The 15,235-nt window shown below is 36.5% G+C and overlaps 1 protein-coding gene across 1 annotated transcript in view; it reads right to left on the bottom strand.

Moving 5' to 3' along the window:
- ACADL (acyl-CoA dehydrogenase long chain) overlaps window positions 1–15,235 on the bottom strand; it is a 37,537-nt gene that overhangs the window by 9,349 nt on the left and 12,953 nt on the right. Inside the window, exons 5-8 of the mRNA XM_029225957.1 lie at window positions 11,503–11,569; window positions 7,106–7,270; window positions 6,336–6,437; window positions 5,263–5,376 (exon numbers count right to left, since the gene is read on the bottom strand). Coding sequence (XP_029081790.1) covers window positions 5,263–5,376; window positions 6,336–6,437; window positions 7,106–7,270; window positions 11,503–11,569 — 448 coding nt within the window. The remainder of the gene's footprint in view (window positions 1–5,262; window positions 5,377–6,335; window positions 6,438–7,105; window positions 7,271–11,502; window positions 11,570–15,235) is intronic.

Genomic DNA, 15,235 nt, shown 5'->3' with positions numbered 1-15,235 from the left:
ACACCGCCTCCCCACCCTGCGATGGCACATTTGAGAAATTACTATTTACAATATGAGAGATTCAAGATCTCTAAGCCCAATTATCTCATAAGAGAGGTGTTTCTATGGAAATGCTAGGAGCTTCTAGAAGCTGAAGTTAAATTTCAGACCAGAATGGGCTCATTTAGAAAATTCTTGCTTCAGTGCATTCAGGTCAACAGGTTTGACAGAATTAATGCCAGCAAGAGTGCATAAGTTACTCTCGGGGGGATAAGAGATAAAATACTTACATACTCTTGGCATTGAGTTGGGTGTTACCAAACAGATTTAGTCTTTGCTCTTCACTGCAAACACTGCATCATGCTTTCAGAAATTGTTCTCTAATGAATGGTAGGTAATAACTGTACCACACATTATTAGCAGGTGCTTTTGGTGAATGATCAGCATGCTCACAGCAATATTTTTTAACATTCATTAATAGTCACTCATAGATAATACTGCAGCTAGCATTTTATTTTAAAAAGTTTCCCTAAAGTTGCAAAGTGGATCAGATGGCATCTCTTTAAGAGTTCTGAATAACACAGTTCTTAGAATCATGGAATTGGAAGACCCCTTGGAGAAGTTATTGAGCCCAGTATTCCATTTAAACATCACCATTAGGTGTACTCTAATATATTACAACTCAAGTATAAACTACAACAACTTAGGTTTGCTACCTGATTTTATAGTTAATTAACCCCACACTCAAGGTCTAAGAACGAAATATTCCCTTTTTGGAGAAATGTAAAGAAGAAATGTTATTTGTTGCCTCTCCTATTTTTTCCCTAATACTTTGTCCCCTTAGAATCAAGAGCACATACCACACAAGAAATAACTAAAGCTTGTGTTAGAAAAGAACACTGAACTTTCACTTCATTGCCCATGGGTGAAAGAGGTGAGAACAGAAAAAGTCTATCTACCTTAGATTTCTGGGTAGTAAAACTAGTGAATGCATTAAGAGTGTAGGTTCCAGAGTTCAAATACTTTTTTAATCTTGTGCATGTTATTTAACCTCTTCATGCCTCAATATCCTTATCTGTAAAATAAGGATAAATATAATATTTATTATATGGAGTTGCGAAGAAAAAAAAGACAATCCATGTGGCACAGTGCCTGGCATATAGGGAACATCAATCAATGACAGACATTATCATTATTTAATATCTGAATTTTACTATTGTATTGTCCATTCCATAGAAAATCATGAGACTTGACAGCAGCTATGGAGAGTATGGATGAGACAACATGAAAATCCTGTAACTATCGCAACTTAAGTATGGTAGGTCTCCATTCTAAAAAGAAAGTAAATTTTAGGGACTTCCCTGGTGGCACAGTGGTTAAGAATCTGCCTCCCAATACAGGGGACACAGGTTTGATCCCCTGTCCGGGAAGACCCCACATGCCGCGGAGCAACTAAGCCCGTGGCCCACAGCTACTGAGCCTGCGCTCTAGAGCCCACGCACCACAACTACTGAGCTTGCGCTCTAGAGCCCGCTAGCCGCAACTGCTGAAGCCCGCGTGCCTAGAGTCCGTGCTCCGCAGTAAGAGAAGCCACCACCACGAGAAGCCCGCACACCGCAATGAAGAGTAGCCCCCGCTCGCTACAACTAGAGAAAGCCCACGCACAGCAATGAAGACCCAATGCAGCCACAAATAAATAAATAAATAAATACATAGCATCACAATTAAGTTAAAAACTCAAGATCTACTAAAAAAAAATTAAAAAAAAAGAAAATAAATTTCGTGAAACGCATGCAAGTGGTCAGAAAGGCTCAAAATTCAAGAATATCAAAGAGAAAGGAAACTGAATCGTTATATGGTCATAAAAATGAGATTTTGCCAAATATAATATATAACATTTAAAGGTCTCCTATTTCAATTTAATACTGGAACCATTGTATATCCAGCTCTGTAACAGGAGGTATAAGCACTTATTGGTTATTCATCTTCTCTGAATACATATCTAGATTGAATATGAAAATATTATTCAAAGATACTTATTTATATAAAAAAGAAGATTAGAAGAAATATCTCAGAAATCTCAGAACCACATATTTACTGGGAAAACAATACGGCTCCCGCCAATGCTATAGATACGTGTGGAAGCAGAATGCTACTGCCACCTAGTGAAATTTTAGTAAACTACCTTTGAAAGAAGGCAGCAATAAAATGGCACTTGCTTTGAAAAGGATTAAGAATATTTATTTTCTTTTTGCTATCAAAATACATATATACACATATATATTATTAAATAAATAAATATTTTGGAAGAAACTTTTCCTCCTATGTGTAAATATTATACCGATTTTCTAGTTTTTTTTCATGGTTAAATGTCAAATAACATTTAATGTTCTGAGCTATACAGGCAATCTCGGTAATATTATAGTCATTTTTGTTGTGATTTTATATGAAGTTCATAAACGCAGGAAGTGTAGATTACCAAGGGGATGGAAAAATATGTCTGTTTGGTTCACTTTTTATAGTATCCAGAATAGGGCTAAAGGCATGAGTATTTTAATAAACATTTTGAGAAGCAAATGACATTAATTCCACTTCGGATACAGTTGGGAAAGTCAGAGTGATACCAAGTAGTATCACTCTCTTTGTGTTGCTAGGAGGTTATAATGTGTATTTCCAGAGTCATGCCTATCAAATTACATTTGAACACACAACCTTCAGAAGGCAATCAATACATACTTGCTCAGTGAAACAAATCATGTATATCAACATTTCTCAAAATGAAAAAATTACATGAAAAAGAAATGTAATTTATCGGTAAGAAGACTCATGCATCGATAACAAAGAAACAGAAATATGATTGCTTTATGGTAGCCTAGTGCAATCAGCTGTACTGCATGATTTATAAGTGTTTGTGTGCATAAGTTTTGATAAATTTAACTTTTCACAATAAATTTCTGTATATTTTATGGTAGTAAATGATAAAATTGACTAGTATCTACACATATTTTATGCATTCGTGCCATACCTTTATTCTTAATTTTTTCGATATTTCTAGGCTATACAGTTCGTCTGCACATTTTAAGTTGCCACAAATCTCCAAAAGTTTTTCCAATGTATTTATTGAAAAAAATCCACATGTAAATGGACCTGTGCAGTTCAAACCTGTGTTGTTTAAGGGTCAACTGTAATAGCTAACTTTAATGGAAGCTCGCTTTGCCAGGCAATATTCTAAGCACTTTATTAGAAGCATATTGTCTCACCTAATCTTCATAACAACTCTATGAGGTAGCTACTCATATTACTCACATCTTAACAATAAGAAAGTACTTCTGAGAGAGATAATACAACTTGCATAGACCACAGAGACTTAAGTAGCTGTACTAGGATTTAAACCACACCTGAACTTAACTTCTATAATGCTGTCCTAAAAAGTTAACAAAGTATTTCATCTTTCCCTTTCCCTTCACAACACCTTTCAGCCAAGACATTCCACTTAGAAATTTTCAATTAGACTTCCAACTCCAGTTTTTTTGATGACTGCATTACTTAAAAGCTGTTCCTTCATTTTAAGGAGAGACTAGAGGGTCTAAAATTTGATTGATATTTTAGTGATTATGGCTACCATATACTGAGTTCTTCTGCAAATAACTTAAACTTCTTGGCAAAACCCAGGAAGTTTAAACACAATCATCCACCTTCTCTGTGCTTGAACCTGGGGAGCAAAACACTTTTAGTAAAGCTAATACACAAAAAAGCAGGAGGTTCCACTATAAGTGCACGATCACTAACCTGATTTGGGTCCTCAATACTGCCAGAAAGCTTACTGTAAGTGTCTCTAGTTAGTTCAGTCTCTCACTCTGAAGAAGGTATTTCAAACCTTCCTTACCTCCATGCCCCATTCACTCACATCTCTTTCTTCCCTATTGATAAGGAAAGATACGGAAGTCTCTGGAAGAGAGCTTTTGCAATTTTCTACCAACGGAGCTGAACTCTTGCTCATCCTTTCCTCCTTCCTTCCTGTTTCAGTGGAGGAAACTCCTCTCCTGTCAGGATGGGAAGGCCTATCTTTCCATGTATTGAAACTTTGGCATCCACACCTTCACACTGTCTCAAAGATCATATGCAGTTAATTATGCTCTCCATACCTACAATCTTTCCCTCTTTACTAAATCCTTTGTCTAGGTATTAAAATATGCTCTAGCATTCTCATCCTAATAATAATAACAAAAATTAATAATCTCCAAATATTTCACTTGATCTCCACATATTTCCCTCCCTCCCTCCTCACCCTCCTCTTCTTGCCTTCTAGTTACCATCCTTTCTCTCAGCGACTTCACAGCCAAACTCAGGAAAGAGTTGCCACTCATCAGTATCTTGACTTCCTCATCTCCATTCACTGCTCTACTCACTGGGGTCTGGCACCACACCAGTCCATTAATGGCTCTTATGAAATAGCCTCCATATCATTATGTCCAATGGGCACTCTTTGACCTTCATCTCATTTTCCCTCTAAGTAGCTTCCATCCACTTGAAGTCCTCTTTTCTCTTGGCTTCTACAACAATACTTGCCCGATTTGCTTTCTCCTTTCTAGCTGTCTCAGTTTTCTTTGTAGGCTCTTAGTTTCCTATCCTACCTTTAAATCTTGGAATTTTTTTCTCAGGACTCTGTCCTAGGGTCTCTTTTGTCTTAATCTCTACTCTCTCCCTAAGTGATCTCATCCACTTCCATGGATTCTAATGTCACCGTGGATGAAAAATGTTGCCTGCCACATAGATAAACAATGGATGTTGCAGCCATCAAGCCAGCAGCCACTGCAGCAGCCCCCAAATGTGCACCCTGAGGGGAGTCAGGATGGAGAAAAGCAGGATACTGGCCCTAGATAGTTAAGGTGCATATCAGAGGAGTCATTTCAATGAGCACAGACTCTTGGATCTTCCCATACATAGAAAAGTGATAAGTTCATTACTTTGAGAAGCCTGGTTTTCTTTAATTAACAGTGATCTTTTGATGTTCCGACCACCTGGTTTCTGTTGCAAGACTCCTATGTACCCTGGCTCCTCCCTTACCGCTTTGGAACTGTCCCTCAGAGCTATCTGAGAGGCTGTATTTCGTGCTTACATGCTTAGTGCTGTGCACCAAATAAAACACAATTCTCAACTTTTAAGTTGTGCATTTTTTTTCAGTCGATACCACCTGTATGAAAATTTCTCCATATTCATGTTTAGCCTAGACCCATCTCAGATGAGTAAACTGATACTATCTAATACTAATGACAAGCTTACCTGTATATGTGCGATTGTTTTCCCAAAAGCTTTTCTTTGTTTAACGTAGTTCCTGGTTTCTTCAAACATGAATTCACTGGCTGAAACTGCCAACTCAGCAATCAGTAGCCTTTCCTATAACCCCAAAATTAGGTCTTGAACATTATTCTAATTACACAAGTGATTTTCACATGATTTCAATGAAAATAAATTGCATAATCTTTATAAAACTCCTAAAGATTATTTCTTAACTCTTTATAAGAAAAGACTCCCCCTGAGATTTCTAAGACTATTTTGACACATATATGTCTCTAAAAAAAATTTTATTTTTATGAATGACTGTCTTTATATAGGTATATAAGTAATTTATTTTCCTCTTCTCTTTACTCATCTATGGGAAAAGAAATTCCAAAGTTGTCGATTTTTATTTATTGATCTCTGCATACCACACATCTAATATACCTGAGGAAATCAACATTTTTAAAGGGCATAGGTTGAATTAGTGCAAAGCAGCCATAGTCAGTTTAATTCCATCTTGCTGGTGATTTTCATATTCTATTCTGTGCCAGTGACCCTAGTCCTTGTCCCATTTCATGTTTAGTGCATGCTGTGATCGTCACCAGACAGATGCATCCTCTTATGCTGACACTCCAAAAAACACGGAAGTGAGGGCTGACCCTATGTGGCTAAAACTTTTTAGTCTGAACTTAACAGCTTTCTTTGATTCCCAGGTATTATTAAAAAAGAACAACCCCCCCAAAAAAAAAACCTGGTAAATATTTTGGCTGATATTTCATTACAAAGAGCTAAAAATTCTTGATTTGTAGTTAAGACACTAAAATCATTCCAAGAAGGAATCATAGAACTGAAAATCTTATTTTCCTGATTCACTTATAAGCTTTGATTGGATATCCCTGAGTTCAGTTATTCACATGTCCAGCCTAAAAAAGTCATATATTTTTTTTTACAACTTCAAGTTATACTCAAATGACTGGCCATATCACAAGTTTTGTATGCATGGATTTATATAGTTCTATATTATTCTATTCCAGTCCATTATCTAATCAAAAGACGGACTCTTTAATACTTCTGACCTGTGGAAGCTCTTGCATGAGGTAATAGAAGCCTTTATTCTCTTCTCCAAGTAGGGCACGCGCTGGCAAACGTACATCTTCAAAGAATAATTCTGCAGTATCCTAAGAGATCATACAATTGAATACAGAATTATCTCACTGAAATCTCCCAATAACCTGATGAGGTGATTATTATTTCCATTGAAAAAACAAAAACAAAACAAACTGGAAGCCAAGTTGGAGTGGTTAATGATCACAACTGGTAAGTGGTAAACCAGGGATTCAAACCCAAGTCTATCTGATTCCAAAAGTGGCTTTCCCACTGCAATACACTGTCATTCTAGCTCTAATACCGTCCAATTCTGCAGGTACTGAGGACTAAGGATTTCTAATGCATATCAAGTAAAACATGTTTTTCTTTTTGGTAATGAAAAATTACCAAATAATTACCAAATAGTAGAAAAAATATTTTCTGTTCTTATTTCATAATTTTCTTCAATTTCAAAAATAGAGGGTATTATCATGCAGTTAATTTTCTAAAGCAGATTTTCAAAATACCCTGATTCACTTCAATTGCTGACCACAGTTGCATAAACAGTGGAATAAATTTCCATAATCATTTCTGAAAAGCATATTTTAAGAATCCAGCATAGGAAGGAAGGTATGATTGTGCTATATGTAGTTCCATATATAAAGCATAATTGAGTAAACTCAATTATTTATAAATAATAAATATGAATTATATTTATAAATGATTTATATTATGAAAACAAATTTACATTATGACTTACCTGGGCTTTTAGTCCCATTTTATGTAGCTTTCGTCCCTTGACAAATCCTTTCATTCCATTTTCCACCAGAAAAAGGCTAATGCCATGGGCAGGAGAGCGAGCGTCACGATTTGTGACTGCCACTACGATCACAACGTCACTTAGCCACCCATTAGTGATGAATACCTGAAAAACCCCAAGTATACTGTGATGCTGCACAATAACTCAGGTCCATGTGTAAGTCATGATCAGGGGAAAGTATACTCAAGAAGACTAAACCGGACAAAACATGCTTCATACCTCTCTCTGTACTCTCTCTGAATATCTGCAGTGTTGATTATTCATACATGAGGTTAGTAAAGAGTAGGGGGAAATTATCCAATGCTTCAAAGAATGAACTCTATTCATTTTCTTCCCACTATTAGTATCGTAAATAATAATAATAATTAACATTATTATGTTCTTTTCCAATTAAAACAAAATTGTCTATAAAAATGATAAACCATATCTTAGAAAGAAGTTTCAGGTGAGAAAACAGAATCTCCTTTGAATGGCACGATACTATTAAAGTATTTGTACTTTCAGATTTATCAGTTTTTGAAAAGGCATAGTTTCGATTTCATGATGGATGGCCTACCTCTTTCCAAATGGCCTAAATAAGGAAGATGCTGATTAAGAAGGGATAAAATAACAGAGATATTAGTTTATCAGATAGTATTTATTCAGAAAACAAATATACACAGAGCAAATATGAATAATTATCTTTTCACTCTGTATCTTTCCTGGGTCCTCTCAGCCACTTTCCATGGCTTTAGTTGCTATCCATATGCTGATGACTCCAAATCTTTATCGAAGTCAAATTTCTTGCTAGGTTCCAGACCTGTATACACACCTGCTTCTGGATAGTTTCACCTGATGACTCAAGGAATACCCTACTCCTATTTAATCACCCCTACTCCTATTTAATCTTGAGTATCAATCTATTTTCCCTGTGTCAGTGAACGGTGTCAGTAAATCACATTATTATCCTGCTTCATATTCAATTTGACATCTAGTTCTCTCTAACCCATTTCAACACTTTTTAAATCCAGTCATTTCCTTTCACTTCTATTGCCATTACCTTATTTTGGGCCTCATCATTTCCTGGTTAAGTTCCTACAACTGATCTCTGTGCAACTCTATTATCCATCATGATGTCAGAGGGATCTTTCAAAAATGCAATCTAATCATACTACTTTCACATCTGAAAATTTTTGAATACCTCATCATAGCTTCAGGATAAATTCTAAATCTTAGCAGGGCATATAAAACTCATCACAAATTGGCACTAGCTTACATTCCTGCCTTATCTCTTATCCAATTTTCCCCTCACTTGTTTTCTGTAGATTAACTCTACTGCATTACTTGCTGTCCCCCATATTCTAAGTTCTTCCTCATCTATGGGTCTTTGGAAATCTTGTTTCCTCTACTTGGGGGGCTCTTTCCCAACTCTGCTACAATGAATCCTACTCAACCTGGACAAAGTTCAGACACCACCTCTTCCAAAAAGTCTTTCCAGGGAATTCCCTGGCGGTCCAGTGGTTAGGACTCCACGCTTTCACTGCCGAGGGCGCAGGTTAATCCCTGGTCAGGGAACTAAGATCCTGCAAGCCACGCAGCGCGGCTGAAAAAAACAAAAACAAAACGTCCTTCCAAATTCCCCAAGCTGGGTTAAGTGTTCCCATAGCATCCTGAATTTACCATCATCTTAGCATTTTCCAAGCTAGATTCAAATGATCTAATTTTGCCTCTGTCCCTTTGAAATAGGTCAGGTATAAAATGGTGTTGGTTACTCTCATCACCTACCATCCATGTCCTTTATAATAAGATTTATGCTCTAAAATCCAGAGCACTGATTCTTACAAATAATGGGAAGTGGGCTAATGATGTTAGTGTTATCTACATGACAGCAAATGAAGGCAATGATGATGGTATGGTTGTAAGTGACACAACAATAAAAGACTCTCAACATCTCTCTGTACTAGGAGCTCCTTGAGGGCGGGGACTATTTCCTATTCATATATCTATCCTCAGTGCTTAGTATAGTATTTGGCATATAGTAGGCCTTCAAGGATGTTTGTTGAATAAATGAGAAAAATATATTCCTCAAAAATAATTCTAGGGAATTCCCTGGCGGTCCAGTGGTTAGGACTCTGCTCTTCCACTTCAGGGGCACAGGTGTGATCCCTGATCAGGGAACTAAGATCCCGCATGCCACACAGCGGGCCAAAAACAAAAAAAAAATTATGGTAAAAATTTTTTCTACAGTGTTTCTCCATTACACCACTCTCTTCCTCAAAAGCCATTCAGGTCTCCCAATTTCCTAACTGTCTAAGATAATAATGACCATTTGTGTAGTTGCCACAGTTGAATTGCTGAAATAGTGCTTTTTTGTTTGTTTTTAATCACAGAGCACCCAGGAATTAGTACCTTTATGTTACTAATATCTAATGTGAGTATTTCTACCATGACTGATCCTCTTTCCTAATAAAATTATAAGAGAATTCTCTTTGTAAGAAAGGGCTTTCTTGATTTCTTTCCTAATTATGACAGTCAAAACTTTTAATAGGGCTGAGATTAACCCTAGTGAGGTCAATATTTTTTTTATTTTTATTTTATTTTTTAGTATTGAATGCCTATGCCATACGCTCTTTGTAGATGTTGTGTAGATAGTACATAAAGAAAAAGTGTTATAAAGAAAAAGGGAAAAAAAAATCTTCCATGAGTCCATCTTATAAATATCATTGTGAACTTCCTTTCTGGTCTTTTTTTCTTTTAATATAGTTGAAATTATTCTATATTTACATTTTATATGCAGACTTCACTTAAATGTTAGTATCGTCTTTTCACTTAATATAATTATTTTCCTATACCACTAAAAATTTTGTGTTGATGCTTTAATGGGTGCATATTAGATCATCTTATTGATGTAGTATATTTACTTACTCATTCTTTTACTTTTGCTTCCTCTAAAGTTTTTGTTTTTCCTAATAGAATTTTTGAAAATCAGAGGTACTTTCCTGGGTGGTTCCCACTGAAGAGTCTAATTGAGCAGACTGGGCCTGCTGGGCCTTTCTAAAGCTGGAGTCATAGAAGAGTGTGGTTCCCATTTCACTTTTGACCAAATACCCTATTCTGTCAAAACAAGCCCTTCTGTGTGCAAAGAGTTAATTGACTATATATCACAGTTAGTGCTTTATTATAATCCTTAGTATGAATAATGTAGATGAATATTTCATAAAGTATATTTGAAAAACAACAGTAACTCAAGATAAGTCTATAAAAAGAGAATTTCCTAGGGCAAAAGACATACTATATCCAACTCTTAGAAGTTCATGATGCGTATCAGCCTCTCAGAAAGTGAGAAGTAGAGCATGTTTTCCAAATTTATTTGACATCACAGACATTGTTTTTCTGTATAATAACTATGAAACTAGATAGTGGAATGGTCTTTAGAACTGGGCTACTCAAAACGTATTCATCAGACTGATGAACAGTTTGTCAGTCCACAAACTGTTATTAGTCCTTAACAATGTAAGTACGGAAAGTGACTGTTTAGAAAATTTCATAGCAATTTAAGTGTCACAACATTCAAGCTTGTGATTTTGCAAATGCGAAGGTATTAGTCTACAACTAATAAATATTTTTTAAACGTTGAAGGAATAAAAACAAAAATTAGCTCTTCACCAGGCTTTGAAACATTTTTAGCAAGGTTTCCTTAGTGTAGACAATGAATATCTTTTCTTCACTTAATATTCAGTCAACAACAAATAGTTACTGAGTGTATACCAGACACAGTTTTAGGTAAACAAAAACCTCTGCCATCAGTGATATTAGATTCTGAAGGATATATTTACTTCTGAGCCTGTCTGTAACCTTAATCAGAGGTGCTCTCCAATCTTATCAGTGGGTTGATGTGAGGCTCAGAAGCGTTGAAGGGCTCTCAAATTCCATCAGAAATATCTTTCCTAACATCTTTTGAAACTCTTCTTGATATTTATTTATAAGTCTTTTCTTCCACTTCTTACCAACATCAAATTCATTAACTATTAACTCTTTGTCCCCATTTGGACAATGTGAACCTCACCTTTTCCTTTTCTGGTTTGATAAGGGCTGTTTGGAAGCTAAAACGTTTTTCATATTAGTGAGGGGGCATGCAAAAGGAACACAGAAGAGGAATAGATCTCACGTAACATAAATGTTGTACAATTTTTACTGTCTCCAAAACAAAGCAGTTCAATTCCTGTGCCAACTCAAGTAAACTCAGTTCCTGTGTGAGTCCCTAGATCTGAGAGACTCAATGATGAGTAGTCTTTGAGGCTTTGTTACCCACAACATGACTCCGGGGAGGAGGGCTATGGAAGCCCATCTTTACACACCTTGCTTCCATTGAGAATCCAGTCACTTCCATCCTTTCTGGCATTTGTTCTCACTCCTTGCAAATCACTATAATTGAGAGGATAAAAAATTCATTAATTGGTAATAAATGAACTATGCAAATGTTATGTAAGTATGTATCTATTGTGATAATTCAAACTGGTTACACCATTATAAAAATTGACATTTAACTAATATTAGGAACGTTCACACAAATGCACTGAAAAGTCATGTCTGACATATGCTAAACTATTTATACAAATGAATATTTGATTGAGATTACATAGACTAACCAGATTTTATAGAGCATAACAAGGCCCAACTAGCTTCCAAGACCCTCAGACTGGACTCAGAAGACATTTCAATGCCTACTATATACCTCAGATTATTTGTCCATGTACCTTTCCTGCCTTTGTTCACTTTGGTTCCTCCCCCTATCTCTACTGTTCAAAAGCTTAGCTATTTAAAAGACTATGTCGGAAATTCCCTGGTGGCCCAGTGGTTAGGACTTCGTGCTTTCATTGCTGAGGGCCCAGGTTCAATCCCTAGTCAGGGAACTAAGATCCCACAAGCCACGTAGCAGCATGGCCAAAAAAAAAAAAAAAAAAGACTATGTCTCAAATGCTACGTCCTCTAACAAGCCTGCTCTACAAGTAGAATAGGTTATTTTTCTAGATATAAACTAAACAAATATTCATAATTTAATATGAAAAATACAGGCAATATTCAAGACAAAGGAGAAAAATGAAAAAATTAAAAAAAACAATTTTACCTTCTGTAATAAACATTTAAAAAATACAACCTTCCAGTATTTTTCTATGGAAACAGATACACAGATATATATATGTATTTTTATAAAATTGGAACCATACATATGATCCTGATCTTTTAATAATATCTAACGTTTTTCTATAAGAAAACTTTTAGTAGTGGCATAGAATTTCATCATATGAAATTCTGTTATGATATATATATATACTGTTATGATATATATATAATACTGTTATGATATATATATAATACTGTTATGATATATATTTTTAAACACACAAGAATATTATTTATTTCCACAAACAAGTATTCCGTCTCACTTTTTGGAAACATTGACAGCCTTCTTCATTTATCTTTTAAGAGAGATTTCTTTACAGTAGGAAATCCAGCAGGTAGGATTCAATAATAGATGGTTTCAGGGAGACAACTGGAAGTGGTGGTGCATCTAAAAGACTGGAGAGCTCATATCCCATCTAAAGGGCTATGTCCCAGCCAACAGGAATAAGGAATCAGAAATAAGAAAAACATAGTATTGTCAGATGTTCCAAATTTTCAAGAAAATCCAGGAATATGGATGTTTACGTACATTTTTCTGGCTTTTAAAGTTGATTCAAGGTTTGTTTTTAAATTAAATAGATTAACCAAATTAAACACATTCCAGGGCTTCCATAGGTCCTATGAACTGCCCCATTTGTGACTACTGCCTCATGCCTTTCTAGATCTCATGCCATGGTGATACAACCACTTAGAACTCAAGGGGGTAGATATCTGATATCCTTCTCTTATACACTGTAAAGTAATACAGTATGATTTCTAAAACTAGAAATTAAGGGGGACATTGACAAACTCAATCATGACCAAAGATCAGGGAAGGGACCTGAAACCAAATGCATTGGATTCATCATGAATCTTTTAAAGCAATCTGCTATTGTTGAAGACTTAGGTAGTTTCCACTTCCAATTTTCAAAGATATCCTACAATGAACAGCATCATATATTAAATAGTCCACATCACTTATTTTGTGAAAATTTTCTGATTCTCCTTTTTGTACATGGACTTTGTATTATATATCCCATGGCACTTTATCACTCTCTGTATCATGCTGAATAATGACCCTTAGAGATAGCAGGTCCTAACCTCTGGAACCTGTTAAGTGTTACCTTATATGGAAAAAGGGTGTTGCAGATGTGATTAATTTAGGACTTTGAGATGGGAAGATAATTCTGGATTATCTAGATGGGTCCTTAATGCAATCACAAGTGTCCTTGTGAGAGAGAGGCAGAGGGAGATTACACAGACTAAAGAGGGACATTACAACATGGCCACAGAGGCAGAGATTGGAGTCATGATGCCACAAAGCAAGGAATGTCGGCAGCCCCCAGGAGATGGAAGAATCAAGGAATGGATTCTCCCCTAGAACCTCTGGAGGGACTGTGGCCTTGCTGATACCTTGAATTGGGGTTGCTGATACCTTGATTTGGGACCACTGATACCAAGTTTGGACTTCCGGCCTTCAGAACTGTGAGAGAATAAAGTTCTGTTGTTTTAAGCCACCCAGTTTGTGTAATTTGTTATAGAAGCACAGAGAATTTTCAAGAAAACACAAATCAAGCAAGCCTTTGTGGGTATGTGTTTAAGTTGGGGATAAATCAAGATCTCTCACTGATACTTTTGCCTCTAGGCGAGCGCTGACATACAGTGGGTTGGAACTAAAACATACTGATCGTGAGCTAATAAGATGCAATCAGAATATTGGTCATTAGGCCAGTTATCTTAGAGAGTTATCTTAAAAGCAAAGGAAGAAGATTAAATTCCTACTCCTTTCAGGTCACATTTTTAGGCAAAAAAGTAAACACAACTTTTTTTTTTGGCCTCACCGTGCAGCTAGTGGGATCTTAGTTCCCTGACCAGGGATTGAACCCAGGCCACTGGCAGTGAGAGCACGGAGTCCTAACCACTGGGAATTCCCAACAAAACCTTTTTATCTTGGCAAAATTAAATTTCTATATTGGCCTTTAATTATAGATTTATATCTGGGAAAGATAAGTACAATTTAAGCAAATTGCCAAGTAACCCTATGGCATACTAAGACATTTAAAAATAAGCAGCACTGGGACTTCCCTGGCCGTCCAGTGGTTAAGACTCTGCACTTCCACTGCAGGGGGTGCAGGTTCGATTCCTGGTCGGGGAACTAAGATCCTGCATGCCACACCGCAGCCATATAAATAAACAGCACCGACAAAAATTTTAAAATATCAGGGCCTGATCTTGCAGAAACAAGTCTTGAATTTTCAATGACTGCTTCTGCCACATCTGTAAGTTCTTCCTCTGCACTGCCTGTTTCCCATTGGCCTGTCAGTCACTGCTCTCTTCAACATAAGCCATTTCCCTGACCATGCTGGCTTGTCAAATTACTGTCCCCTCTCTACACTTCCTTTCGCCATATAACACACAACTCTGAAAATATCAGTCTGTCTTTTCTGCCTCTGTTTTCTCAATACCCATCTCACTCCCTTCAAAAGTAACTTCTGCCTCTCCTCTCTCCTGAAATCACAATCAAAAGATCACCACTGGCTGCCATGACTCTTTCTCAATTCTCAACATCTCTGTGGCCTTGACATTACTAACTTCTCACTCCTCTCCTACTGCCTTCCCCTCAAGCTCATGAAACAGCAGTTGTCTAGATTTCCTTCAAACTCAATCCTTCTGTCTCTGTCACTACATCTTCTGTACAGTTCCAAATGGAATGCAATGCCCAAGGTTTCCTTCTTGGTCTCCTTTTCATCCTTTCACTTTACCCCTTGAGGATCAGGTCCCACCACATGGCTGCTCTTGCAAATTTCTCAATGGTCAGATCTCAGTTTAAATATAACCACTTTTTATAGGTCTTCCCTAGCAGTCATATCGAAATATGAGTTTTTCCCTTCCCCACCAAACACACATGCACCATGAGTCTCTAACACA

Source organism: Monodon monoceros, unplaced genomic scaffold (genome assembly GCF_005190385.1).
Source record: "Monodon monoceros isolate NGI ecotype Baffin Bay Population unplaced genomic scaffold, NGI_Narwhal_1 Super_Scaffold_16, whole genome shotgun sequence".
Taxonomy (NCBI): domain Eukaryota; kingdom Metazoa; phylum Chordata; class Mammalia; order Artiodactyla; family Monodontidae; genus Monodon; species Monodon monoceros.
Note: the sequence above shows the minus strand (reverse complement) of the source record. Positions and strands in the feature narration are given on the sequence as shown.